This window comes from Rhinoderma darwinii, chromosome 1 (assembly GCF_050947455.1).
Source record: "Rhinoderma darwinii isolate aRhiDar2 chromosome 1, aRhiDar2.hap1, whole genome shotgun sequence".
Taxonomy (NCBI): Eukaryota; Metazoa; Chordata; class Amphibia; order Anura; family Rhinodermatidae; genus Rhinoderma; species Rhinoderma darwinii.
The window spans coordinates 490,517,562-490,543,914 of NC_134687.1; the positions used below are offsets into that span (position 1 = coordinate 490,517,562).

Here is a 26,353-nt window from a genome sequence, read left to right on the forward strand (position 1 = left end):
CACCACGCCCCAGGTGCCTGGGCCATTCCACCCTGTCCCCCAGATGGCACGGCCGCATCCGTACATGCGCCCTATGGCTCCCCTCTTCCCTGGGCCAACATTCCACCCCCAACATCAGCACCACTATGCTGGCGAGGAACAACCTACCCAGCTCCAGGTCCAGCATAGTGGTGCTGAAATGCAGGCCTATGCTTCCCCGGGCCAACAATACCAACACCTATGAGTGTGTTGGTGGCAAGTTTTTAGGACGCCACAGTTGTGGGTGGTGCAGGCCTGCCAACGTTTCTTTCGTTATCCTTTGTTGGATGTGTATTATTATACACCATGTTGGTGTTTTTCTTTTGATGCAAAACGTTTGTGTAGTGGCCAAACACAGCATTAAAAAAATTCTTTGTTAATTGTTGAATTTCGTGTTGTTATTCATTGATACCACACAACACACGGTTTGGCACACATTTCCTTTGCCTACACTCTCACACACTTCTGGCCTTTTGGTCCAATGCATACACACGTGATATGAGGTTTTAGTTTATCTCTCGGGGTTTGACATGGATTGCAAGCGGTGACAACGTTTAGGTGCTGGCATGGGCCCCGAAGCACACTGAGTACACTTGCAATTGGACTTTCCGAACTTTAGGCCGCACAACATGATATCTCCGGAAAGTAAGTTGGCAACTGTCGAAAGTCCTGCTCAAACCCCGACAGATGTAAGCTCGCAACCCGCGTCAAGGGTCCTCATGTTTTGCGAGTCCCTAACCCAACACCAACCCCAAAAAACCCCACAAAATAACTGGTCACATGTGACGTGTGTAGTGAAGCCGCCAAACAACAGACACCCCTTCAAAGGTCATCACCCCCCCACGGTGCGGTTCCAGATGGGCACTCAAAATATGCTGCCAAAGTATCCCGCACTCGAAGGCCGGAAGAGAGAGATCGGCCGAGAGGAATCACCGGGCCAATGTGACTGGTGCCTGCATGTGTTAGGATATATTCTCCATCAAAGGTAGCATCATTAATGCGGCAGAAGTTATGCAGAACGAGACACGCTTGTATAACACGTGTGACATTCTGCATGGACAATTGCATTGTCGTCAGAAAGACACGCCACCTGTTCGACATAATGCCAAAGGCACATTCCACACATCGGCGAGCTCGGCCAAGGCGGAGATTGAACATGCGCCGACGGTCATCCAAGCCCCTTCTTGCAAAAGGACGCATGACTTGCCTTGTGAGTGCAAACCCCTCATCCGCCACGATGACATACGGGATTGGGGGGCCGCTGGAGCCCGGGAGGATGGAAGGTTCCGGCACCGCCAGTCGATTATTCAGGAGTCGCTTCCCCATTCTTGATGAACGGAATATGCGTGCATCTGCCGAGCTTCCATACGAGCCAATGTCAACAATAGTGAAACAATAATTCGTGTCTGCCAAGGCTAACAATACCATTGAAAAATACTGCTTGTAGTTATAGTATTGAGAGCCACTGCGTGGGGGCTTTCTCACACGAATGTGTTTGCCGTCTAGGGCACCAATGCAATTTGGGAATTCACTTGCTCTAAGAAATCCCTCTGAAATACTTAGCCACTGTTCTGTCGTGGGCTGAGGCATGACCGTGCTCTTTAACCTCTGCCACAACACGACACAAGTGGATGGGACAATGAACGAAATGGTGGTCACTCCCAAAAGAAATTCAAAATGTAACGAATGATAACTATTGCCTGTGGCCAGAAATCTAGAAAACAACGAGAAAGAAAAAGAAAGCCACAACACATGCTAGGGGGGGCTGGTGAATCAGACAGCGTGATGGACTAAGTAATAGCAGCTGCACACATACCTCAAGGTCACAAGCAGACGCTCCTCAGGCGAAATGCAGCGTCTCATGTTGGTATTCTTGTAGGTGAGACGAGAGCGAGTTTGCTCAAGCAGAAGGTCAAATGTGGCCACAGACATGCGGCAGAAGGCTCTAAATTTTTCTGGATGCCGGCGTAAGTCCTCATACAGGGTATGGAAATGGCCTTTTATCGTACGTTGGGCCACAAGTGGATGAACCCAAATGCGACATCTTACAGGCGTCTGGTTCTGCAGCATGTGTCGGCGCTCCCCAAACCGACGTGAGATCATCCAGACAAGAAGCACACGTGCCAGCGATGGAGAAGGCATAATTCTGGCGTGTCAAGGCGATTCAAACGTGAAGGGAGAAACACACACTGTGGTTTCTGCAGAGGCGGAAATAAGGTTCTAAACAGCCTTCTCCCAGCAAGCAGGGGTTGGGCCAGCTGGCCTATTTGTAGGCTGGCGTCCCAGTAATCCCCTCTGCGTTTTTTACGCGCGTTGAAAACGCTAGTCGTGCGTGCGTTTAAAACGCAACAACGCTGCGTATACGCAGTGCATACGCAATACCAACGCGCGCAAAACGCAGCGTTTTTTGCGCGCGCAAAACGCACACGCTCGTGTAAATCAGGCCTAATTCTGGAAAAAAGTGGATGTGGTTTGGGAGGAGTGACTTTGCAGTGCTTGGAACATCAGACAGACATTGGGGAGAAACAGTGTATATAAAAAGTCTTCACACCCTTGGTAAAATGCCTGTTTTTCTCATTTTACAAAGTCAGTACAAGAGGAATAATTTCAGAACTTTTTCCACCTTTAATGTGACCCATAATCTGTACAATTCCATTGAAAAACAAACTGAAATAATTTACAGGGGAAAACTAAAAAACAAAAATGATGTGGTTGCATAAGTGTGAACACCCTCTTATAATTGGGAATGTGGTTGTGTTCAGAATTAGCCAATTATATTCAAACTCATGTGAAATAGCAGTCAGTACACAGTTTCCATTATTTAAAGTGATTCTGTGTAACCCCATATAAAGTTCAGCTGTTCTATTAGGATTTTTCAGACATTTTCTTTGTTGCATGTGACAGCACAAAAGCCATGGTCTGTAAAGAGCTTACAACACATCAAAAGGATCCGATTGTTGAAAGGCATCAGTCAGGAGAAGGGTAACAAAGATTTTCCAAGGCATTAGATATGCCATGGAACACAGTGAAGACGGTCATCAGGAAAAGGATTACATTTGGCACAACAGTGACATTACCAAGAACTAGACGTCCCTCAAAACTTGATGAAAAGATAAGATGAGAATTGGTCTGGGAGGCTACCAAGAGGCCTACCGCAACATTAAAGGAGCTGCAGGACTTTCTGACAGGTACTGGTTGTGTAGTGCATGTGACAACAATCTCCTGTATTCTTCATATGTCTGGGCTGTGGGGTAGGGTGGCAATATGGAAGCCTTTTCTAACAAAGAAAAACATCCAAGCCCAGCTATGTTTTGCAAAAACCTACATCAAATCTGCCAAAAGCATGTGGGAAAATGTGTTATGGTCTGATGAGACCAGGGTTGAACCTTTTGGCCATAAATCCAAAAGGTATGTTTGGCACAAATCCAACACTGCACATCACCAAAAGAACACCATACCGACAATGAAGCATGGTGGAGGCAGCATTATGCTTTGGGGCTGTTTTTCTGCAGCTGGAACTGGGGCTTTAGTCAAGGTGGAGGAAATTATGAACAGTTATAAATATCAGTCAATATTTGCACAAAACCTGCAGGCCTCTGCTAAAAATCTGAAGATGAAGAGGAATTTCACAACAACGACCCAAAGCATACCTCCAAATCAACAAAAGAATGGCTTCACCAGAAGAAGATCAAAGTTTTGGAATGGCCCAGCCAGAGCCCGGACCTGAATCCCATTGAAAATCAGTGCGATGACCTGAAGAGGGCTGTACACAGGAGATGCCCTCGCAATAATTGCCAAGTCAAGATGAGCCATGCTGATAGACTTCTACCCAAAATGGCTGAATGTTGTCATAAAGTCAAAGGGTAATTCAACAAAGTATTAGGCCTTATTCACGCGACGGGGTTCGAGTGTCGGCCGATAAAATCGGCCGTTTTGGGCCGTTTTTCCCGGGCGGTTGCATCCGTTTTGCATCCGTTCCAGGCATATCTGGATAGTGACATTGGGGGCAACTCCTGAAGTGGAATCCCCATGTGGCCGGTGATTCCACTTCAGGAAAAGCCCCTGTCGTCTGTGTCCATTTATGGACACTGAACGTTTTACTGGCTTCTCCTGGTGTGGAATCCCCAGTCACAGAGTGGTCAGGGATTCCGCTACAGGAGTTGCCCCTGATGTCACTGTCCATATATGGACAGAGACATCAAGCGCTCTGTCCAGGAGTGGAATCCCCGAACGCACGGGGATTCCGCTCCTTCAAGGAGCTAAAGTGGGGCTAGCACATAGAGCAGGGAGATATCTCCCTGCTCTGCTATAGTGGCATCGCTACAGCAGTAGCAGCCGCAGCAGCTGCTAGCGGCGCCATCGGCCATGGGAGGTGTCACCGCTAGCATCTGCTATAGCGGTAGCGATGCCTGAAGAAGCGCCCGGGCGGAAAGGCGGCTGCTGATTCGCCGGGCCAGGGTGCTTTTAAAACAAGCAGAAGGAAGCCAGTGCAGCGCCCCCTTCCACCTGCTGTACACCCGGCCCTGCCACACAGTACCCCTGTATACAGCACCCCCACATTGTATAAACTTACCTGCAGCAAACAGCGCTTCGTCCTTATGGCATAAACTCCTCCTCACATGCACTCTGCGCTGTGAGGAGGAGACAGCGAGCGACGGTAGACACGGCTGTCACTCGGGACACATTCCAGTGATGGCCGTGCATTACCCGGCCCCATAGACTTCTATGTGAGCCGGGCGAACGTCCGAAAATAGGGCATGTCCCATTTTTTGACAGCCAGGTTTCCCGACCCGTCAAAAATTAGGGGTCTATTGTTCCTACAGCGTCATACACTTCTCTCCATTCACTTACACAGCACATAGTGATCTAGTTAAGATTACTATGTGCAGACACACACACACACACGTTACTCAAGTGTCCTTGCTGTAAATCTCACACAAACAAGTGTCAGGATTGTGAATAGACATCACGTCCTGGCTGGAGGTAATGTATATTCACGGTCAGGACACTTGAGTAACGTTAATGTGTGTGTGTATGTGGCTGCACATAGTGATCTAGTTAAGATTACTATGTGCTGTGTAAATGAATGGGGAGAAGTGCATGACGCTGATTGGTCAGCTAAACACAAAAATTTGAACAGCATATTCCAACTCAATTATATAAAATGTGTATGCAGGTACAGGAACACCTGTGACTGCAAATATACAGCAGAAAAAGAATGGCGACAGTACACTGCGACACTAATGCCACCTAAACCACTAAATATAAATAAATATGCATTACTGCTAAATCTACTTAGAATAGAGAGGTTCTTAGTGCACATTTTGATCAAAAAGTGTTTGCCCACCTGCCACGACAAGGTGACCTCTGTAAGGTGGGAACCTACGCTGCACATACACCCAGAACTGGGACTAAGCCTACATATATCTGGGGATGGTAGGATCCAGCATTGAACTAATTAAAATCACCCAGCGCAGAATGGGAGGAGTGCAAGAACAAAAATGGAGGCAGTCACTAACCCCACATATATGGATCACATAAACACAAAAATTTGAACAGTACATTCCAACTAAATGATATAAAATGTGTATGCAGGTGCAGGAACACCTGTGACTGCAAATATACTGCAGAAAAAGAATGGCGACAGCACACTGCGACACTAATGCCACCTAAACCACTAAATATAAATAAATATTGTCGTGGCAGGTGGGCAAACACTTTTTGATCAAAATGTGCACTAAGAACCTCCCTATTATAAGTAGATTTAGCAGTAATGCATATTTATTTATATTTATTGGTTTAGGTGCCATTAGTGTCGCAGTGTGCTGTCGCCATTCTTTTTCTGCTGATTGGTCAGCGTCATACACTCCTCTGTACAACGCCCACTTGGTCAAAAAGTAAAACACGCCCAGTTGTCCATTAAGAAACTCATTAGCATAAAGCTAAAATAGTTCATAAGTCCGTCAAAAATGATCGCTTTTCTAAATAAAAAACACTGCTGTTATCTACATTACAGCGCCGATCACATCATGTACAATATAGGCCACTTATAATGTGGTGACAGAGCCTCTTTAAGTATATGCAAATTTATGCAACCAAATTATTTTTTATTTTTCCAACCTAAAAAAAATTCAGTTTGTGTTTCAATACAATTGTACAGATCATGGGTCACATTAATGTGGAAAAGGTTCTGTAATGATTTATCTTGAACTGAATTTGTAACATGACAAAAACTGGCATTTTAACAGGGGTGTGTAGACTTTTTATATCCACTATGTCAAAACTAGTGCAAAGAAAATGTAGAGTAGTTGCCCATGACAATCAATTAGATTCTACCTCTCATTTTTCAGAGGTAGTTTCAAAAATGAAAGCCGCAACCTGATTGGTTGCCATGGGCAACAGCTCTGCTTTTTCTTTGCATTAGTTTTGATACATCTCCTCCAATTACTCCCAGTAACGCAGTCAGTATCTTCGTTCTTGGACCTCCACTCTTGACTTTCAGGGCTGTGCAGGAAGGCAGTGTGCACATGTCCGGCTGCTAAATGTGAGTGTTTCTGGCGCTCTGCTGCCTTGCCCGCCAGTGCCAATCTCACACTTGACAGTCCTGATGCTGCTGGGTAGCCTGGCAAAGGAGTATCCAGTCTAAATAGAAAATAAACTGTGCACTCTTTTACTTCTACCAGTCCTCCAATGTAAATACCAGCTGGGTTAATAGTTTACCAGCCTGATGGCAAATCCTAAATCCACAGCATAAGTAATATAATTTGTAGATCCTGTTTAAATGGGCAAATGGGTGCAGCATGCTATAAGAGACACCTCCTGTGTCTCTGATTAATGTAGTATGAAGAGGAAAGCACAGAAAAATTGTTCAGTCATCTTTTCTTTTTATCAAAATATATTTCATTCATAGAAAAAAAATTATCAAAAGAACATACTCTTGATCAAAAATATATAGCTAAAAGTGATATCACCCATTGTGCCATCGTCCGTTTAGAGCAGCGGTCCCCAACCTTTTTTTTAACCGATGACCAGTTTCATGCAAGACAATTTTACCACGGACAGGGGGGGGGGGGTGGTTTCGGGGTTTAGGGTCAGTTCACACATTGCTAGGGAGTTAGTTGCGGAAAATCCGCAGCATAATACAGTAGCTGCAAAGTGGATGAGATAGAACAGGTCTTATCCACACACTGCGTAAATAGTGAGCGCACAAACTGCTCAGAAATTGAAATGTGGTGCAGAGTTTTATTCCGCAGCATGTCAATTGTGTTTACGTAAACGTTGCTTATTTGTTGCGGGTTTTCCACAATAAATTCAATGGGAGGTAAAACCCACAGAAAATAGCAGTTACTGCGTTTATTGCGGCAAAATCGCTGCGATTTCGCCATAATAAACGCAACTCAGAAAAAAAAAAAATCTTATACTTACTCAGAAGTCTGTTTCTTCCTCCAGGCCGGCCTCCTGGGAGGACTATTTATCTCATGTGACCGCTGCTGCCAATCAGAGGCTGAATGCTCAGCAGTTTTCCGCAGTGGATGTTCCGGGCAAAAAAACGCACCACAATTTGGTGCGGTTTTTCGCCCTGAATTCCCTGTGGCCACCGGGGTGGATACCAGATACCGCGGCCCAGTACCAAACGATCCACGGCCCGCTCATTGAGGATCACTGGTTTAGGGGATCCGGTTAGATTTCTTCAGTTTCCAGGACTAGCACCCGATGTTGTGAGACGCCAACCACATTCTCCACTTGAAGTCTCTGCAGCTAGCCCTGGAAAACCAAGAAATCTAACCTGATCCTCTAAACCAGGGGTCTCTAACTCGGCCAGGGTAAACGGGGCGGACATAGGAAAAAAATGTGAAGTTGAAGGGCCACATTGCTTTTAAATTTGATACAATACAAACGGCAGAAAATAAGCAGTGTGAACATACCCTAATACTACATTACTATAACAATACTACATTACTATAATAATAGTGCTAGGTTTAAACTGAAATTTGCGAGTGTACTCCACTTGCTTATTTTAACAATCCAGTTTTCCAGTTTAAGGCTGGATTAACACGAGCATGTTACGTCCGTAATGGACGGACGTATTTCGACCGCAAGTCCCGGACCGAACACACTGCAGGGAGCCGGGCTCCTAGCATCAAAGTTATGTACGACGCTAGGAGTCCCTGCCTCGCTGCGGGACAACTGTCCCGTACTGTAATCATGTTGTTTTCAGTACGGGACAGTAGTTCCACGGAGAGGCAGGGACTCCTAGCATCGTACATAACTATGATGCTAGGAGCCCGGCTCCCTGCAGTGTGTTCGGTCCGGGACTTGTGGCCGAAATACGTCCGTCCATTACGGACGTAATGTGCTCGTGTGAATCCAGCCCAAGTGTCGCTAAATGCAGTCTGGCTGCTCAGTTGGCAGCGTTTGGCAGACACAAGACCATGAAGATTGGGCAGCCCCTTTTTAGATAGTGCCACGGTGGCCCCTGTAGATAATGCCACACACTCACAAGCCCATATATATATATATATATATATATATATATATATATATATATACACACACACCTCACTGTAGATACCTCCACTGGGGCTCCCTCTAGGAGTGGAATCCCCAGCCAGAGCGTTGCCTACGCTTAGGCCGGGGATTCCTCTGCAGGAGGACCACTTGACGTCACTCTCCATAGACAGTGACATCAGGGGATCCTCCTGGACCAGAATGTGATGTCAGGGGCAACCCCAGAGCCTGAGTCCCAGGCAAAGCACTTCTAGTGCTCTGCCTGGGACTCCAGCTCTGCTCCTGACATCACTGTCCATATATAGACAGTGATGTCAGGGGCTTCCCCAGCCAGAGTCCCGGAGCAGAGCCGCTTCTAGCACTCGGACTGGGACTCTAGCTCTTCTCCTGACATCACTGACTTCCTCAGAGTAGGAGTCCCGGAGCAGAGCGCTAGAATAAGCTGTGCTCTGTGACGTCATGAAGGAGCACTGGCACACTCCACCTTCGGCCTGCTCTCTCCTCTTCCGAGGGAACTACAGTGCCCCGCTGGCCACAGATGACAGCCTCAGGGGCCACATGCAGCCCATGTGCTTGAGACCCCTGCTCTAAACGGACTATGGCACAATGGGTAATATCACTCTTAGCTATATATTTTTGATCAAGAGTATGTTCTTTTGATACTACTTTTTTCTATGAAGTATATTTCGTTAAAAAGAAAAAACGGCTGAGAAATATTTTTCCGAGCTTTCCCCCTTATACAACCCTAAATCCACAGCATGCTTCACTACTTGTGGAGATGTTGCTGATTCACCACAGATTTCACCCATTGCAATGCAAAGGGTGAAATCTGTACCTAAATCCACTGCAAAATCCACCACGTCTGAGCCCACCCTAAGGCCCAGTCCAGTTCACACAGAGTTTTTTGGTGCTGATTTTGATTATTTCCTGGGCTTTTAGCTGCCTGCGGGGGAAAAAAAGCGGCATGTCCTTTCTTGCAGCGATTCTGCCTCTGACCTCCCGTTGAAATCATTGGGAGGCAGAAAGAACCTGCGGCGCTAGGTTTTGAGCAGTTATTTCCTGCAGTCCTCAATGGCCACGGGCGAAAAGCGCTGCAAAAAAAAAAAAAAAGCATAGGCAGATCAAAATATGCCTCAACATTCCTGAATGAGTGTTGATGCAGATTTTTCTGCCTGTGTGAGCTAGGCCTAATGCCTCATGCACACGAGAGTATGCGCCGGCCGGATCCCGTCTGTGAACCGTGGAAAGATAGGACATGTCCTATCTTTCCACGGATCAGAAAGTCAGATCCGTCACTCGCTAAAGTAGATAGGTCTGTGAAAATTATCTTTTGCCACATTTTCCATGTCGGAATCAGCGTAAAAAAACAGTCTTAAATCTACCTCCCATTTATTTAATTAAAAATCAGAGCATTTTTATTTCAGGACAGAAAAAAAAAAAAAAGTGACCTGCTTTCAATAGAGGTTAAAGATCGGAATCTACCCAAACACCGGTGGATTCCGCTCTTGAACCTCTATTGAAATGAATTGGAAGCAAAAATAAAAAACAGCAGCGTGAAGCTCAATGCGGTTTTTGACGCTTTTTTTAATTTAAAGAGGACTAAGGTTCCTCACCCAAAAAAAAGGCTCAAAAACAGATTAAAAAACAGCCTGCTTTTTAAAAACTGCCCCCAAAATTTGGAGGCAGATTTTTGCTGCTTGACAAAAAACGCTGTGTGAACATACCCTAAAGCCTTATTCAAACGAGCGTGTCAAATTGATCGTAAAAAAACTGCAGTTTTTCACAGCCAATTCACACAAGTGCGGGGCCCGTTTTCACGGATTCCTCATAGACTTGAGTCTATTGAGGGATCCGTGAAAACAGACAAAAATAGGACATGTTCTATTTTTTCACGGGCCCTTCACATGGTTCGTTAAAACAACAGCAGTGTGAATAACCCCATAGAAATACATACAGCTGTGTGCCAGCCGTTAAATAAACTGCCGTCACACGGCCGACTTATTAGCTCATCTGAATAAGGCATAAGGGCGGATTTACACGAATGTGATATACGTCTGTGCAACGCGCGTGATTTTCATGCGTGTCGTACGGACCTATATTAGTCTATGGGGCAGTGCAGACTGTCAGTGATTTTTGCGCAGCGTGACTCCGCTGCGTAAAACTAACGACAGGTCCTATTTTTAGCGCATCACGCACCCATTGAAGTCAATGGGTGCGTGAAAATCACGTGCACCACGCGGAAGCACTTCCATGGGACGCGCGTTATTCGCGCAACAGCAGTCAAAAGTATGTTTGGAAACAGAAAAGCACCACGTGCTTTTCGGTTTACAAACATCCAAACGGAGTGTCATAATGATAGCGGCTGCGCAAAAATCACGCAGCCGCACATCCTATCTGATGACACACTGAGCTGTTAAGTGCCTTTTACGCACGCAAAACGCCTCGTTTTTTATGTGTGCAAAACACACACGCTCATGTAAATCACCCCTAAGAGTGATAGCCACAGTGCTCCCTATATCTGTACCAGCTACAGTGCCCTTCTCTTACCTGGGACGCTGTCCTGATGCCTTTGGTAGTTCAGCGATTGCACCAGGGATTCTGGCGTCTGTCCCTGCTGCCTGCACAGTAGAGTGTGTGTATTTAAGCATGTAGGCACAGATACGGTGCATTTGTGTATGTAGACCTTTATACATATACCGCATCTGTATATGTATTTGTGCAGTTAGAAAAATGAAGGGATAAGTATTTTGTAAGTAGCTGATGGTATAGGTCAGCAGACAGAGGATAAAAAAAAGGGGAGTATCAAAATATTTTCACAATTTACTGAAAGGATCCGCTGCAATTTTTGGTAAGACAGACATGTGAACATACCTCCCAACCGTCCAGGATCCGGCGGGACAGTCCCGGTTTCTCACCGCTGTCCCGCCATCACGGGCGGTCTGTAAATGTCCCGCTGGGCGCTTCATCAGAACAGCCGATCGCTGCTGACTGCAGAAGCGATCAGAAGAAGGCAGGAGTCTTGCGGCGGTGTTCTCACTGGGATCAATGCCGGCCCGTGAGTGGTCCAGTCACCTGACCTCACCGGTCAGGTGACTGGACTGGTTCACTCCCGGGCCAGCATCGACACCAGTGAGAACGCTGCTGCAAGACTCCTGCCTTCTTCTGACGGTGAGTGACGTGTCCCGAGTGATGGCCGTGTCTTCCGTCGCTCTCTCTCCTCCTCATCCTCACAGTGCAGAGTTCATGTGAGGAGGAGGAGGGTCCCTGTAGGAGTCGGAATCCCCGGCCGGGGATTGGGGATTCCGCTACAGGAGAAGTGAGTGACTACACTGTCCATATATGGACACAGTGATGTCACTCACTTCTGAAGCAGAATCCCCGACCCTGTGGGCCGGGGATTCCTCTCCAGGAGAAGTCAGTGACTACACTGTCTATATATGGACATTGGAGTCCGTGACTTCTCCTGGAAGGGGGGGGGGATGGGTGCAACCTGCAGGGGGCTGTGTGGCATTACCTGCAAGGGGCAGTGTGGCATTACCTGCAGGGGGCAGTGTGGCATTACATGCAGGGGGCTGGGTGGCATTACCTGCAGGGGGCTGTGTGTGGCAACAAATTTAAATGAAATTCTTCCGATTTTAAAATGGGGGGCTGTGTGTGGCGCCACCTACAGGGGGGCTGTGTGTGGCGCCATCTACAGGGGCGCTGTGTGTGGCACCATCTACAGGGGGGGGGGGTCTGGTGGATGATTTTTCCATGACCGGTAGCAGTTACACAACTGGAAAAAAAAAATCCCCATCATGTAACTCTGTTACCGGTCAATTGAAAAGTCATCCACCACAGGGTCTCCCTCTTGACTTTCATTGTTCTTAGCCTTTTGGTTTGTCCTGCAGCTGCTGCCGTGATGACCAAATGTTATACCCAAGATAGGAAAAGTAACACAAAGACGATAGAACCGGATCCATAATATCTGTGATATCCAGACAGTCCAGAGATTCGCAGTGAGAATGCGCGTGCGTTATTTGCAGAAGGATCTGGCCGTGATTTGATGTGTTTATGAGTGATATTGGGCGTGGCTTAAAATGTCCCTCTTTTCCGAATTCAAAAGTTGGGCGGTATGCATGTGAATGTATCCTTAGGGAACCTCGACTTTGCGTCACGAAGAAAAGAAAACAGTAATTGCAGCAAAAACCGCACATCAAACATTTTATTGCATGACTTGCTCACAGCCCACTTTCTCCTAGACAGTGTGAAAATGACAGGAGGGGAGCACTGGCTCACAGGCTGGGGCATTTTATATACATGCACTTTGGCTGGGGCACTGTACATGGAGGCACACTCTGCATAGTTTACTGTATATGGAGACTCTCTCTGCTTAGGGTCACACTCTCTGTCTGGGCACTGTATAAGGAAGCACGTTCTGGTTATGTCACAAATAGCTGTATGTCCTACAACTCATTAGCTAAGGGTTGCAAGATTAGGGTATGTTCACACTGCTCATTTTCAGCTGTTTCTGAACGGCTGAAAAATCGTGAGCAGAGCGCCTCCAAACATCTTTCCATTGATTACAATGTGAAACCAGCATTCTGTTCCAATGGGCTGTTTCTTTTTGGCCCCGTAAAAAAAAAAGGTCCGCCAAAAAGAAGTGCATGTCACTTCTTGAGACGTTTTTCATGGACACTGCGAAAATTGTGAGTTGTTAAAAAAAAAAAAAAAAAGTTGAAAATCAGGAGTTGTTTTCCCTTGAAACCAGCTCCATATTTTCAGACGTTATTTAGTAAGTGTGTGAACATACCCTTAGGGTATGTGCACACACACTAATTACGTCCGTAATTGATGGACGTATTTCGGCCGCAAGTCCCGGACCGAACACAGTGAAGGGAGCCGGGCTCCTAGCATAATACTTATGTACGATGCTAGGAGTCCCTGCCTCGCTGCAGGACAACTGCCCCGTACTGAAAACATGATTACAGTACGGGACAGTTGTCCTGCAGCGAGGCAGGGACTCCTAGCGTCGTACATAAGTATGATGCTAGGAGCCCGGCTCCCTGCACTGTGTTCGGTCCGGGACTTGCGGCCGAAATACGTCCGTCAATTACGGACGTAATTAGTGTGTGTGCACATACCCTTACTCTTTGTTTTAAACATACTAGTATACTATTTGGCACTCTGGATTTTAATTAGGAATAGTTCTATCACCTGATATTATAATGGCTTTGATTTTAAATTAAATGTTTTTCTGAAGATAATTTAGACAAATCGTTCTGGGTAACAATTTGCTCGTATTATGATCATTAATAAATCAATCTAGTACAATATTTAAAATAATTGTATTAAAAAATTCAATTACAGAATTCAGGCAAACAAAAAAAAATAAAAAAAAAATCAGCCACAAGAAAAGCAATGCGGACAATATAAACGACATTATGTACATATGGACAATGGTGAATAAATACACGTTTCCTCTGCTTGCTGGGACTTGTACGCCAAACGACAAGCCCTAATTAGGCTGCACTCACACGCAGCAGGTTTTGTTGCAGAAACTTTGCGACTGAAACCGTTCCATTCATCGGAATGGAACTTGAAGAAATCCATGCATATGCTGCAGAAAAATCCTCATGGAACAGATTTTCAGTCATAGAATTTTTGTAGCAATATCTGCTGCCTGTGACTGCACCCGTAAAGCTATGCGAGTAAGGCACTAACCGTTGAATATAGACAAGTAAACAAAGTGGTTGCTGGACTAATTTGTTGCATGGAACCTTGCTTGGAAACGATAAAATAATAGAGAGTGTAATGAATACATTGGTTTTCAATGCAACAATGAAATTCCATGAAGAGGCTCAACGCCTACAAGGTTTCATGAGCGGTCAAGTAGGACTTCCTAGCAACACCTAATGGCACCACTATTTAAGTGGTTCTCATCGTGTCAAGCCCTTTTACAAATTAAGCCACCCCTGCGTTAAGCTGATGGCCACAGGTCCAACTTTTGAAAACCAACAGATATTGCTGGGGAAAGTTGCAAGCGGCCACAGTTTTCCTGCAGCAGCTGCTACAGGTGAAATGTGGTATTGCGTGGAGACCATTCAATTGAATAAGCCCATTCTGATATGCTCTACTTTAATTGGACGATTGTGAAAGCAGTGTCCATTTATTGCTATCTGTTTTAATGTACAGAATCAGTGGAGAAGTGCATGTGAATTAAGTGCAAGTTTTTGAAAAATGAAAGGACAGTTTATGATTAATAGCTCAGATAGAAAAAAAAATAAAATAAATGAAAGAAAAAAAAATTCCACCAACAGAAAACTACATTTTATAGAGCGAGTCCTGAGATTAGATGAGAAGAAATCTAAATCCGAGCTAGTCTCCCAGTGACTGGAGAACTTGTCCAAAATCAGAGTCCTGTTACGTGCTAGAAAACCCGGAAACCAGGGTGCGAAGCTCCCCCATCATGTGACATTGAGGCCAGCACGAGAGGAGCTTTTCAGTTCAAGAGTTCACAGTGATAAATAAGAGTGCTCTATACTTTTACTGTTTCAAAAATAAGCTAAATAGCCAACCAATATCTTAAAACTTTTAAATTGTTTCTTTATGGTATTGCTATAGATCTTTTAGCTGAAGTGTATATTTTAATATTCTATCTATATCAATCTCATAAACCATACCCTTCGAAGAGAGAACACAGGTCCTTTAGGCCAGTTTCACATGAGGATAAGGAACATTTCTGTGCCTGTATTATGGCCACCAAACCCAGCCAGACCGTGGGCCTATCGTGCTGTTAGTTCGGATCATCAGACCTATGATCGGACAAGGATTTGTGGCCATAATAAGGGGGCAGGAATGCTCCTGTATTACGTTCATGTGAAACGGACCTTAAAAAGTTAGAAAAACTGGTTAAAAAACATTGTAGTATTAAGATAAGACACACCAATGTGTACAAATGCATTCTTTCATCATAATATCTTTAAAGAACGAAGCTAATTTCCGCATAGCGCAAGACAGGTTGAATGATCTCTTGTGCTTCCAAGAAACTAGGCACCTGCAGTCACAGCAAATGGTCCTCCTTAGGAGGAAATAACATGATACAACAACAAGGACAAAACATAGTATAAAAGAGCAGAAAAGCCGATTAAGGGATGAACAATTTTGAAGCGGAGAAAAAAAAATAAAAAAAATTGTGTGTATATTGCTGCTATTTTGTCTTTGAAATTATTTGTAAAAACAACTTACTAAACACATTTCTATATTGTAGAAGGGGCAACACTGAACGTGTTACCCTATTAACAAGAGTATTTGCAATGGGCTGTGCACTCCCTGAATTCAAGTGAGGAAGGTGGTGATCAGTTGAGTTCATAAATGCTAAAGGTCTTCCTCTAGATTTTCACCTTCTGTTTCTTGCGAGACCTCACTGAGCAAGTCAGGACTGATATCTATAAAGAAGAAAATGGATATTATGGAACATTACTTTTTTTTACCATGGAAAAAAAAAAAAACCCTTCTGAGTTGGACACAATATTCAATAGGTTGTCTGATAAAGACAAATATATCTTTACATAAGTCATTGATTTCACAAAAAAAAATAATAATAATACAGGTGTGCGCACAATAATAGTTTTCCAAGTAACTTCTATTACAGTTTTTGCTTCTAACCGTAGCACGGACAGGCTATAGTCGGTGATGCCGGCAGCATCCTATTACCTGGTTTGCCTTTGCAGCTGCTGTTTGATACTGGTTGCTCTAGTTTAGGCAGGAAAAAGAAAACTTGGATCCAGCGCAATGTTACCTCATCGTGTGCCGCCACGAGGATCCGTACGCAGATTAGCAGACCCCGATTGGTGAGCTGGAGGACTCCTCCCCCTTTTTTTCTTGCTCTAGTTTAGCGGACTATCCACCAATATCATTCATAACCTTATTCACATATACATTAAAACTTGCCTATTGTTTCAACTGGAACAATTAGAACCCAAAACAGGGAGGAATTAAAAGTCAGCAATTCTCTAGATTGTGATACTGTAGGGTAGTGTTCCCTGTGCAGTTGGGGAATTCAAATATCTCAGAACTCCCATGCCAGGCAGCAGTCTACAGGCAGATTTACTAGAGCCTGCATCAAACAGCTTGTAGGTTATGTCAGAATTTCTAATTCCCTGGCTGCTTCAATCTAGTTTCTGTGGAAGTGATAGTCTTAAATGGTTTTTCCAGCCACTAAAAATTGATGGGTTGGGGTCCGACTTTCATGACCCCTGCCGATCAGCTGCTTTGAAGGCCCTGCTTCCCCTTCATTTCTTCTTGCTCACTGTAAATAGTTGACACACATTTAGCAGCGATTCACAGGTATTGCAGCCTTCTCCCATTGAAGTGTATGAGAGAAAAGGCTGCAATACCTGTGAGTCGCCGCTAAATGTGTGCCGGCGACTCACAGTGAGCAAGAAGAAATGACGTACGAGCGCTGCGGCCCCTTCAAAACAGCTAATTGGCGGGGGTGCCGAAGGTCTGACAACTACCTATTAGCTATTGATGGCCTATCCTGGAGGATAGGCCATACATTTTTAGTGGCTGGTAAACCCCTTTAAAAACAATATACTTGGGAGAACGTCATTTGCAATTTTTTTTAAATCTGAATTATTATTTTTTAAGGTTAATATAACAAGTACGTACCATCAGGTGGATTGTGGAACAAAACTTGGTGTTTAGAGATATTTCCATTTTCAGTTGCCGGGCCACTAGCTTCAGCATCAGTGTATTGAGTGATTACTACTGAATCACCAACTTGTTGCATCTCATCCTCCTCTTCAGATTCTACAAGAACCAGAACTTCAGATGCTCCCCTTCTGCAACACAACACCTCATAAAATTTTTATTTTTTTTTAAAAATACACATTTTACCAGATTTCTATAGATTATTAGCAGCTACCTAAATAGGTCTAATTGTGCAAGGAAGACTGTGGTATAATGTGTCTGAGAAACAAATTAAAACTCAAAATTCAACATGGTATGATGCATATTAAAGCGACCCTCTGGTTCCGGGACAACATTTTAAATATGATGGTGTATTTGGCGTATTACCTGGTGCCCTCCAGTTGTGCTCCTCTGCCGTGGATCCACCATTTTAGAGTCCCCTCTGTGCTATCCCAAAATGGCTGCAGCACTTCTTGGACTACAAATCAGACACTCCCACTATTCTCAGATTGACCAGAGCTGCTCACGTGAGCAGTTCTGTACAAACCGTGAACAGAGGGAGTGTCTTCGGCTCAGTCTGAAAAGCGCGGTGGCCATTTTGACGCAACACAGAGTGGACCTTAAAACAGCGCATCCACGGCAGAGGGACAGAACTGGAGGGCACCAGGTAATATTGCTCCATACAGCCCATGACATTTATAATTTAGTCCTGGGATCGGAACCTTGCTTTTAATATTCAAGTACAGTGGTCGCTCAATTTACAATGCTACAGTAAGCTGGTGAATCAAGACAAGCACCTTTTTTTGTCAGTTAACCCGTTAGTGACCGGCCCATAGTCTTTTTACGTCTGTCACTAACGGGCCTTATTCCGATGCCATAGACTTTTTACGTCGCGGCATCGGAATAAGTAAACAGAGCAGGGAGCTGTCAAATGTCCCTGCTCTCAGATGCCAGAGGTAGCTGAGGGCTGGGGGCGTCCCAGCTCTGCCATGTGCGATCGATATCAGTATCGATCTCACCCGTTTAACCCCTCAGATGCGGTGCTCAATAGCGAGCACCGCATCTGAGTGGTTTTGGAGAGAGGGAGGGATCTCCCTCTCATCCCACTGACACCCGGCGATAAGATCGCCGAGTGTGTGTCTCCAATGGCAGCCGGGGGCCTGATAAAGGCCCCCAGGTCTGCCTGTCATGAATGCCTGCTAGATCATGCCGGAGGCATGACCTAGCAGATGCCTGTCCATTGTAAACGGACAGGCAGTAATACACTGCAATACAAAAGTATTGCAGTGTATTATAATAGCGATCGCAGAATCTCATATTATAGTCCCCTAGTGGGACTAGTAAAAAAGTTTTAAAAAAAAGTTTCATAAAAGTTAATTAAAAAAAAAGTGAAAAAAAATTAAAAACCTACTTTTTCCCCTTACAAACTGCTTTACTATTAAAAAACCAAAATAAAGTTAAAAAGTTACACATATTTGGTATCACCTCGTCCGTAACGACCCCGCCTATAAAGCTATTACATTACTTAACCCGCACGGTGAACGTCGTAAAAAATTAAATAAAAAACTACGGAAAAATTGCTGTTTTCTGTGAATCCTGACTTTAAAAAAATGTGATTAAAAAGTGATCAAAAAGTCGCATCTACTCCAAAATGGTACGACTACAAGTCGTCCCGCAAAAAAAAAGCCCTCATACAACTGCATCGGCGAAAAAATAAAAACGTTACGGCTCTTCAAATATGGAGACACAAAAACAAATTATTTTGAAAAAAAAAGCGTTTTTACTGTGTAAAAGTAGTAAAACATACAAAAACTATGCAAATTTGATATTGTTGCAATCGTAACAACCTGCTGAATAAACTTTGTGTTATTTATACCACACGGTAAACGGCGTAGATTTAGAATGCAAAAAAAGAGTGGCGAAATTTCAGATTTTTTTTTCTATCCCCCCCCCCCAAAAAAGTTAATCAATAAATAATATGTACCTCAAAATGGTGGTATTAAAAAATACAACTTGTCCCGCAAAAAACAAGACCTTATACAGCTATGTCGATGCAAAAATAAAAATGTTATAGCTCTTGGAATGCGACGATGGAAAAACGTAAAAAATAGCTTGGTCATTAAGGTCAAAAATAGGCTGGTCATTAAGGGGTTAAGGCCCTTTTACACGGGCCAATCATCGGGCAAACAAGCGTCATTGTCCCGTCTAAACGTTCAGCTGATATACGAGTGTTTGCTTGTTTATCGGCTGATCTTATGGTTTACGCTGCACAAAATATTATCGTTGTCGGCAGCACATCCTCCTGTGTAAACAGGGAGACGTGCTGTCGACATGATGGAAATGCATGGAGACGAGCGATCGTAGTAATGAGAACTTATCCCCATACATTACCAATCATAGCTCCTTGTGAAAGAAGCGAACGCCAATCAACGAGCGGTCTCGTTGATCGGCGCTCGTTTACCCGGCCCATGTCGGGCCGTGTGAAGAGGGTTTTACACTGGCCAATTATTTGGCAGACAAGCATTCATAGAACGCTCGTTGCCAATAATTGCCCTGCGTAAACAGGGTAGCGATCAGCAGATGAACGAGCAAACGCTCGTTCATCTGCTGATCGTATCGTTTTAAAAAAGTAAAATATCATTGTCGGCAGCACATCTCTCTGTGTAAACAGGGAGACGCGCCGCTGGCATGATATTACATGGGGACGAGCAATCGGAGTAAGCTGTCTCATTGATCGGCGCTCACTGCACCAGCCAAAATCGGCCGCTGTAATAGGGGCTTAAGGCGAACCTGTCACCAGCATTTCAGCTATTGAACTTTACTTATCCCTCACTAGCCGCTGCTATCAAAAGTTCATTGCCTTTATCCCCTCTCCTAAACTCCTCCTCCGACTGTAAATAACGGTCTGCAAACATTTTGCGCCTTTTATCGTAATAATCCGGTGTCCCGTTGTACGCACATACCAGAATAGGACATCAATGCGCAAGCTCAGGATTTTGTGTGGCGAGGAGCTGTCGATCAAAAGTAAGGAGGCGGGGTAAACTCGGAAAGACTTGAGGAACGAAGATTTGACTCTTTCAAACGAAGATTTGACTCTTTTCTGCTCATTAGAATACGGTGTAGGAACACTAAAAAACTGAATACTAAAGCTATAGAGCCGACTAAGAAGACTATTATTGGTTATATAGAAATGATTTTTCCCCCACTACCACCAGGTATTGCGGATTTAATAGGTGAAATGCTGGTGACGGGTTCCCTTTAAGAGGACCCTTATCCTAACAAGGAGCCGATTGCCAGGATCTAGCTACTGGAACATCCACATTGCATGTAATACATGATCACCTAAAACCTAAAGGCCGGGATCACAAACACAGTTTTGATGCAGTTTTTGGCTCAGTATTTTTTTTAGCCAAAGCCAGAAGTGGCTCTAAAAAGGCAGGAAAGGTATTAAGAAAATACTGATGCATCTCCTTTCTTTTGCGTCCACATCTGTGTTTGGCTCAAAAAACGGTGCCAAAAATCCTGGCCTTACAGTGAAACCTGCTCTTTTTTTATGGCTCTTTGCTCTGACTACTAAAAGGAAGAATCCCGATCAGGACATTCTATATGACCTAATAAGTTAGAGGGGAAGGCGTTGTACTGATGAGCCAATCCATTAAAAACATGGAGTAAAGGTACTACTCACCGGAAGGGGTTGGCTGTAATAATCCAGAATGACATAAGGAATAAAGAAATAAAGAAATCTTATTATTAGTGAACATACACAGTGTGCGTTATTTTACAAATGTTTAAAGTAGAGTTGTAAATATCCCATATGTTCCTCCGAGCTTGTTTTATTTTTTGTTTAGAAGGTAAAGCTTCAGAGATTAGTGCGTTTTGCTGCATTCGCATTAAAGCCTGCATTACTAAATGTACTACTAGCACCTTTATTAACATGGTCTCTATTAACAGCAACTCCAGTAATCTTTCAGTAAACTCTAGCACCTTTCTAAGGCTATATTCACACTTGCTTCGTTCTTCAGTTTATAATTAGGATTAGTTGTACGAAAGGATACCAACAGAGGCTGATGGACCTCACTGACTTACAATGGGATCCGTCAGGTTCCATCGTAATCTGCATTGTTTAGATAGGAAAAATAGCACTACATACAGCAGACCCCCTGACAGCAGTGATAACGGAGCCTATAGGTCTTCATAACCGGTTTCAGGTTTTTATTTTGTTTTTTTACTCTTTGCAGAGAGCAAAAAAAAAATTCTGTTTGTCTGAAAAAAAAGTCAATAATTTGCTGTGAACAGCGCTTATTCTTGCGTCTGTTTAGGGATTGCATAATAGTGTCATGTTATGAAGGGCCACTGTGTAGCCAGCAGCAACTTCTCCCAACGACATAAAACAGCTCCCTTGGATTATTGTTCCACTCAGGGACTGTGCACACACAAAATAAAAAAGTCTGAAAATACAGAGCGGTTTTGAAGGGAAAACCGCTCCTGATTTTCAGGCTTTTTTTTTTTTTTTTTTAACAACTCGCGTCTTTTTGAGCGGTTTTTCTATAGAGTCAATGAAACTGCTCCAAAAACCATCCCAAGAAGCGACATGCACTTTTTCGCAGGCGTCTTTTCTCGCGCCGTTTTCGGAAAACGAGGCGTAAAAAAACACCCCGCCAGAACAGAACACCGTATTTCCCATTGAAATCAAAAGGGAAGATGTTTGGAGGCTTTCTGCCTCCGATTTTTCAGCCGTTCTTCAGGACGTTTACGACCTGAAAACACTACGTGTGCATATACCCTTAGAGCCGTAGACTTTAGATTGTCAGCAGATCCCAACATAGTCGAGCTGAGCAGACCACTAAAAGTCTTGAAGGTGCAGTCAAAACAATTTAAAGGTGTATTACAGTTTCAGAAAATACATTTTGATTGTACAATGAAAAGTTATTAGATTTTTCAATATAGTGTCTGTATCAATTTCACAGTTTCCAAGATCTCTGCTTACAGTTATTCAATGGCAGCCTTCACTGATGCTTTTAAAATATATAATATTACAAGTTACGGGCACTAGATTCTGGAGATGGGACGTTAATCCAGGGATTTATTCTGATTGCCATTGGGAGTCAGCGAGGAATTTTCCCCTAAGGCGGCAATTGGCACCCACCACATTGGAGGTTTTTGCCTTCCTCTGGATCAACACGGTAGGATTATAGGTTGAACTTGATAAACCACTTTATCAACGTTGTAACTATCAATTGCTCAGTGTTTCTAGGATCTCTGCTTATTCAATGGGAGCCTTCATTATTTACTTCCAGTGGATAACAATCTGGTCATGTGATGGACACACAGCTGTACTGTACCTGTAATCAGTCCTGCACCTATCAGAGCAGTCTCTTCTAAAGGAGTAGTGCACCTGTGTCCATAACATGACCAGGACAGATCATTATCCCCTGGAAGTAAACAACGAAGGTTTCCATTCAATAACCGCAGAGATCTTGAAAACACATGAAGAATTGATACAAAAAGTCTAATGAAAAATTGCATAACTATTTTTCATTATACAATCAATACGCTTTATATGCTGAAACCAGAAGACAATCTTTAGCACTCCTTGTAAATGAAGTAACGTGTGACAAGTTTTCGGTTCCGATTACCTACAGACTGGACAGGCTTTTTTACATCAAAAGCATTTTGCATATTTATTATCACTAATAATTTGTTAATCCTTTGTTTTCTTCTGTTCATATTTTTATTTTTTACTAATAAAGTTTCTACACCGTATATTAAAGAAAAGAAAAAAAGTAGGTATTAAAACGTGAGCCCTACTATCATCTACAGAAGATTTCCAGTTAAAAAATGATAAGACATACCTTTTATATATAATTGAGGATCACAGTAGAGTAAAGTTCCTGTAATAAGGGCAACCACTATCAGGAAAAGGATCAGGATAGCAGACACTAATCCAACAATGTTATGGGGTGCTGAGGGATAAAGAGTAAAAATTCTATGGGCAAAAGTAGTAACCGACGCAAGGACAAACATTTATGTCACTAGCTCTCTTAACAAACAAATATTGCTTTTCCGTATTTTATAGAGCAGAGCAAGGTTTGTGTCTGTGTCCATGTTTTTTCCACCAGATGCAATTATTACATATCAAAATGATGTGCCATTAGTGTCTTTTCATCATTGAGCAAGACTCAAGTGAAGCGGAGCATGGCCATTGGAAGCTAAATGCTCGGTAGACCATCACAGCCCCTTGTTTTAGATTTTGAAAGTCCCAATGGATGAACCAACACCATTCAGACATTTATTGCATATCCTATCGACATGCTGTAGATGTAGTGGGGAATCCACATTGATATCCAAGTGTATCATCAGTGACTTTCCAGGGGATGTAGATTTAGTGCCAAGGACGGGATCTAACCGTATAAGCGGAGAAACCTTCCCTAAACATCACCTCTGGGAAAGGTTTCCCTGCTTTGTCCTGACAATACATATAGAGCTCTTTGCCATAATACAGCCATGAGCACATGTAAATGAGCGCTTACACTTTACTGATGGGTCTACACACAAACTTTTTGTAGAACGAGCCGCTTCAATTTCACTAGTCACACAACTTCTACATAACCGCTTCAATAGTATCAACTTGCATGCAATCTGCATGTAAAAATCCCTCCCCCGTCTTTTATTTTGATATATTTGTCGCACCACAGTTGTAAGCCTGCCCATACACAAGCAATATTGACCACTCTACCCTTTCACAGTGGTAGCCTACAATATCTGTCAGCGGGCATGCAAATATTTAAGGCTTACCATAGACTGCAAGATGTCCCATCGAAACAATTTTTCAGTGAGACATCAGTCTGCACTCAAAACCCCTGCTGTGCAGGTAGTCAGGCAGGTGACAGGCCTTCCCTTTTCTATAAAAACAGGATTGTTTATATTCCTCAGAGATATACTGTACAACATGCTGGTTCGTGCGGTAAGTGTTTCTGATACTAAAGGGGGTTTCTACACTGGGCAATTATCGGGCAAACTAGCATTCATAGAACGCTCATTGCCCTGTGTAAACAGGGCAGCGATGAGCAGATGAGTGAGCAAACGCTCGTTCATCTGCTGATCATATAGTTTTAAAAAAGTTAAATATTATCGTTGTCAGCAGCACATCTCTCTGTGTAAACAGGGACATGCGGTGCCGACATAACGTATGGGGACAAGTAATTGGAGTGAATGAGCGCTCATCCTCATACATAGCTCCTTGTGAGAGGAGCGAACGAGCGCCGAGCGGTCTTGTTGATCGGCGCTCGCTGCACCGGCCGATGTAATAGGGACTTCAGACACTCTTAAAAGTTGTCCATATACATTAGATGGATGTTGGCAGAACCCACCAATTTCAGCAGGATCGGCCAACTATCTAATGTTTATAGAAGGGTCCCGACTCTTCTGCGATGTCAATGGCAGGGGAAAAATGGATCAGGCATGTTGGATTTCAACACGCCCCATGCTATGTTCTCCCGAGAGATAAGCCAAAAGGTGCTGATGTCACCGGCTTAATCCTCTCCCCCTATTGAGTACACATGCACTCTCGGCCGAGAAGGAATAGCTGTCAGCCAAACAAGCATTTGTCCCCCAGCTATTTTAAAAGTTATATGGCCACCTTTACCCATTCCCTACATAGTCTCATTATCAGGTAAAGTAGAGAATCAGGGAATGAGTGGTCACTAACAAAAAACTTTATCTATGTGTATAACGATTGTGTAGGAAGAATGGTGGACTCATTTGGAGACATAGCAGGTCATAAGCTAGCTAACCTGCATGTGTATGGCCAGCACCTACTTCAGCAACATATTAAAGGGGTTTTCCCATGAGAGACATTTATGTCATATCCACAGGATATGACAGTATATGTCATAAATTTTAGATAGATGCGGGCCCACCTATCTCAAGGCAGAACGGGGTTTAGGGGGCCCTGTTCTAAAGTCTGCGCTCGCTACCTCATGGTTATATGGTCGGGAGTTACGAAAACAGCATAGCATGCGAGCTACGCTGTTTGCGTAACTCCCGACCATATAACCTTTCATGGTCAGAATTCACCCAGTTCAGCCGCAACACAGAGCTGCAGAATGGGGTTTGGGGCACCCCGTTCTGGAGATAGGTGTGGGTCCCAGAGGTGGAAGCCATATCGGACATATCTTGTGGCTAGGTCATAAATGCCTTTCATGGGAAAACCCCTTTAACCATAGGAAATGTCATTATATAATCACATTTTTTTTTTTTTAGAATGTAGTAATCTAGCTATTTGATTTTAAAGTGTAGCTAAACGTTTGAAAAGCTTCTGACATGTCAGAAGTTTGGATTGGTGGGGGTCCAAGCACTGAGACCCCCACCAATCGCTAGGACGAAGCAGCTGATGTGCTCATGTGAGCGCTCAGCCGCTTTGTGTCTGTTCGGCTTTTTCCGGAAATAAATGTATCGGTGTACGGACTCAATAGAAAGTCTATGAGCCCATACTCCGATACATCGTCTTTCTGGAAAAAGCTGAACTGACACGAAGCGGCTGAGCGCTCACACGAGTGCTTCAGCTGCTTTGCTCTAACGATTGGTGGGAGGGGGGGGAGGGTCTCCAAACTTCTGACTTGTCACTATAACATGTCAGGAGTTTGTCAAGCGTTTAGCTACCCTTTAACACAATTGCGGCAATATTACAAATAAAACGCTATTTTACTTACTGGTTACATCTAGCCATATATAGAGATCTTTAGTCGCAACTCCATTCTCTGTCATGCATATATAATATCCTTCATCTTCCTCCTTGGAGCAGTTCACAATAGAGAGGTAGGAGACAGTGCCGCTTTGTACAATCTCATATTTTGTCCCTGACTGGATCTCCACATTTGGGTTGCTAAGGTTACGCAACCAGGTTATTACAGCTGGGGGGTTATCCCCCGATACAGAACACGAAAGAGTTACATTTTCTCCTTTTAAGCAGGTTCTCAGTGCCTGTGACTGGGGCATAGGATATCCTGAAAAAAGGGGGAATACAATGAACATCTGTGCCATTTCTAAATGATAATGTGCAAAAGCTAATTTTTCTAACATGAAATTAATATCTCTAAACTGATACGTTTATTGTAGCTACCTCTTATTTACATAAGATCTACTTTTCCATGCA

At 43.8% G+C, this 26,353-nt stretch overlaps 1 protein-coding gene across 1 annotated transcript in view; it reads right to left on the reverse strand.

The window, feature by feature from the left end:
- Positions 1-15,814: 15,814 nt before the first annotated feature.
- The window catches only part of VSIG10 (V-set and immunoglobulin domain containing 10), a 56,227-nt gene continuing 45,688 nt past the window's right edge, over positions 15,815-26,353 (reverse strand). The window contains exons 5-9 of the mRNA XM_075854776.1: positions 25,911-26,204; positions 23,052-23,162; positions 20,885-20,897; positions 17,179-17,351; positions 15,815-15,953 (exon numbers count right to left, since the gene is read on the reverse strand). Coding sequence (XP_075710891.1) covers positions 15,883-15,953; positions 17,179-17,351; positions 20,885-20,897; positions 23,052-23,162; positions 25,911-26,204 — 662 coding nt within the window. The 3' untranslated portion in view covers positions 15,815-15,882. The remainder of the gene's footprint in view (positions 15,954-17,178; positions 17,352-20,884; positions 20,898-23,051; positions 23,163-25,910; positions 26,205-26,353) is intronic.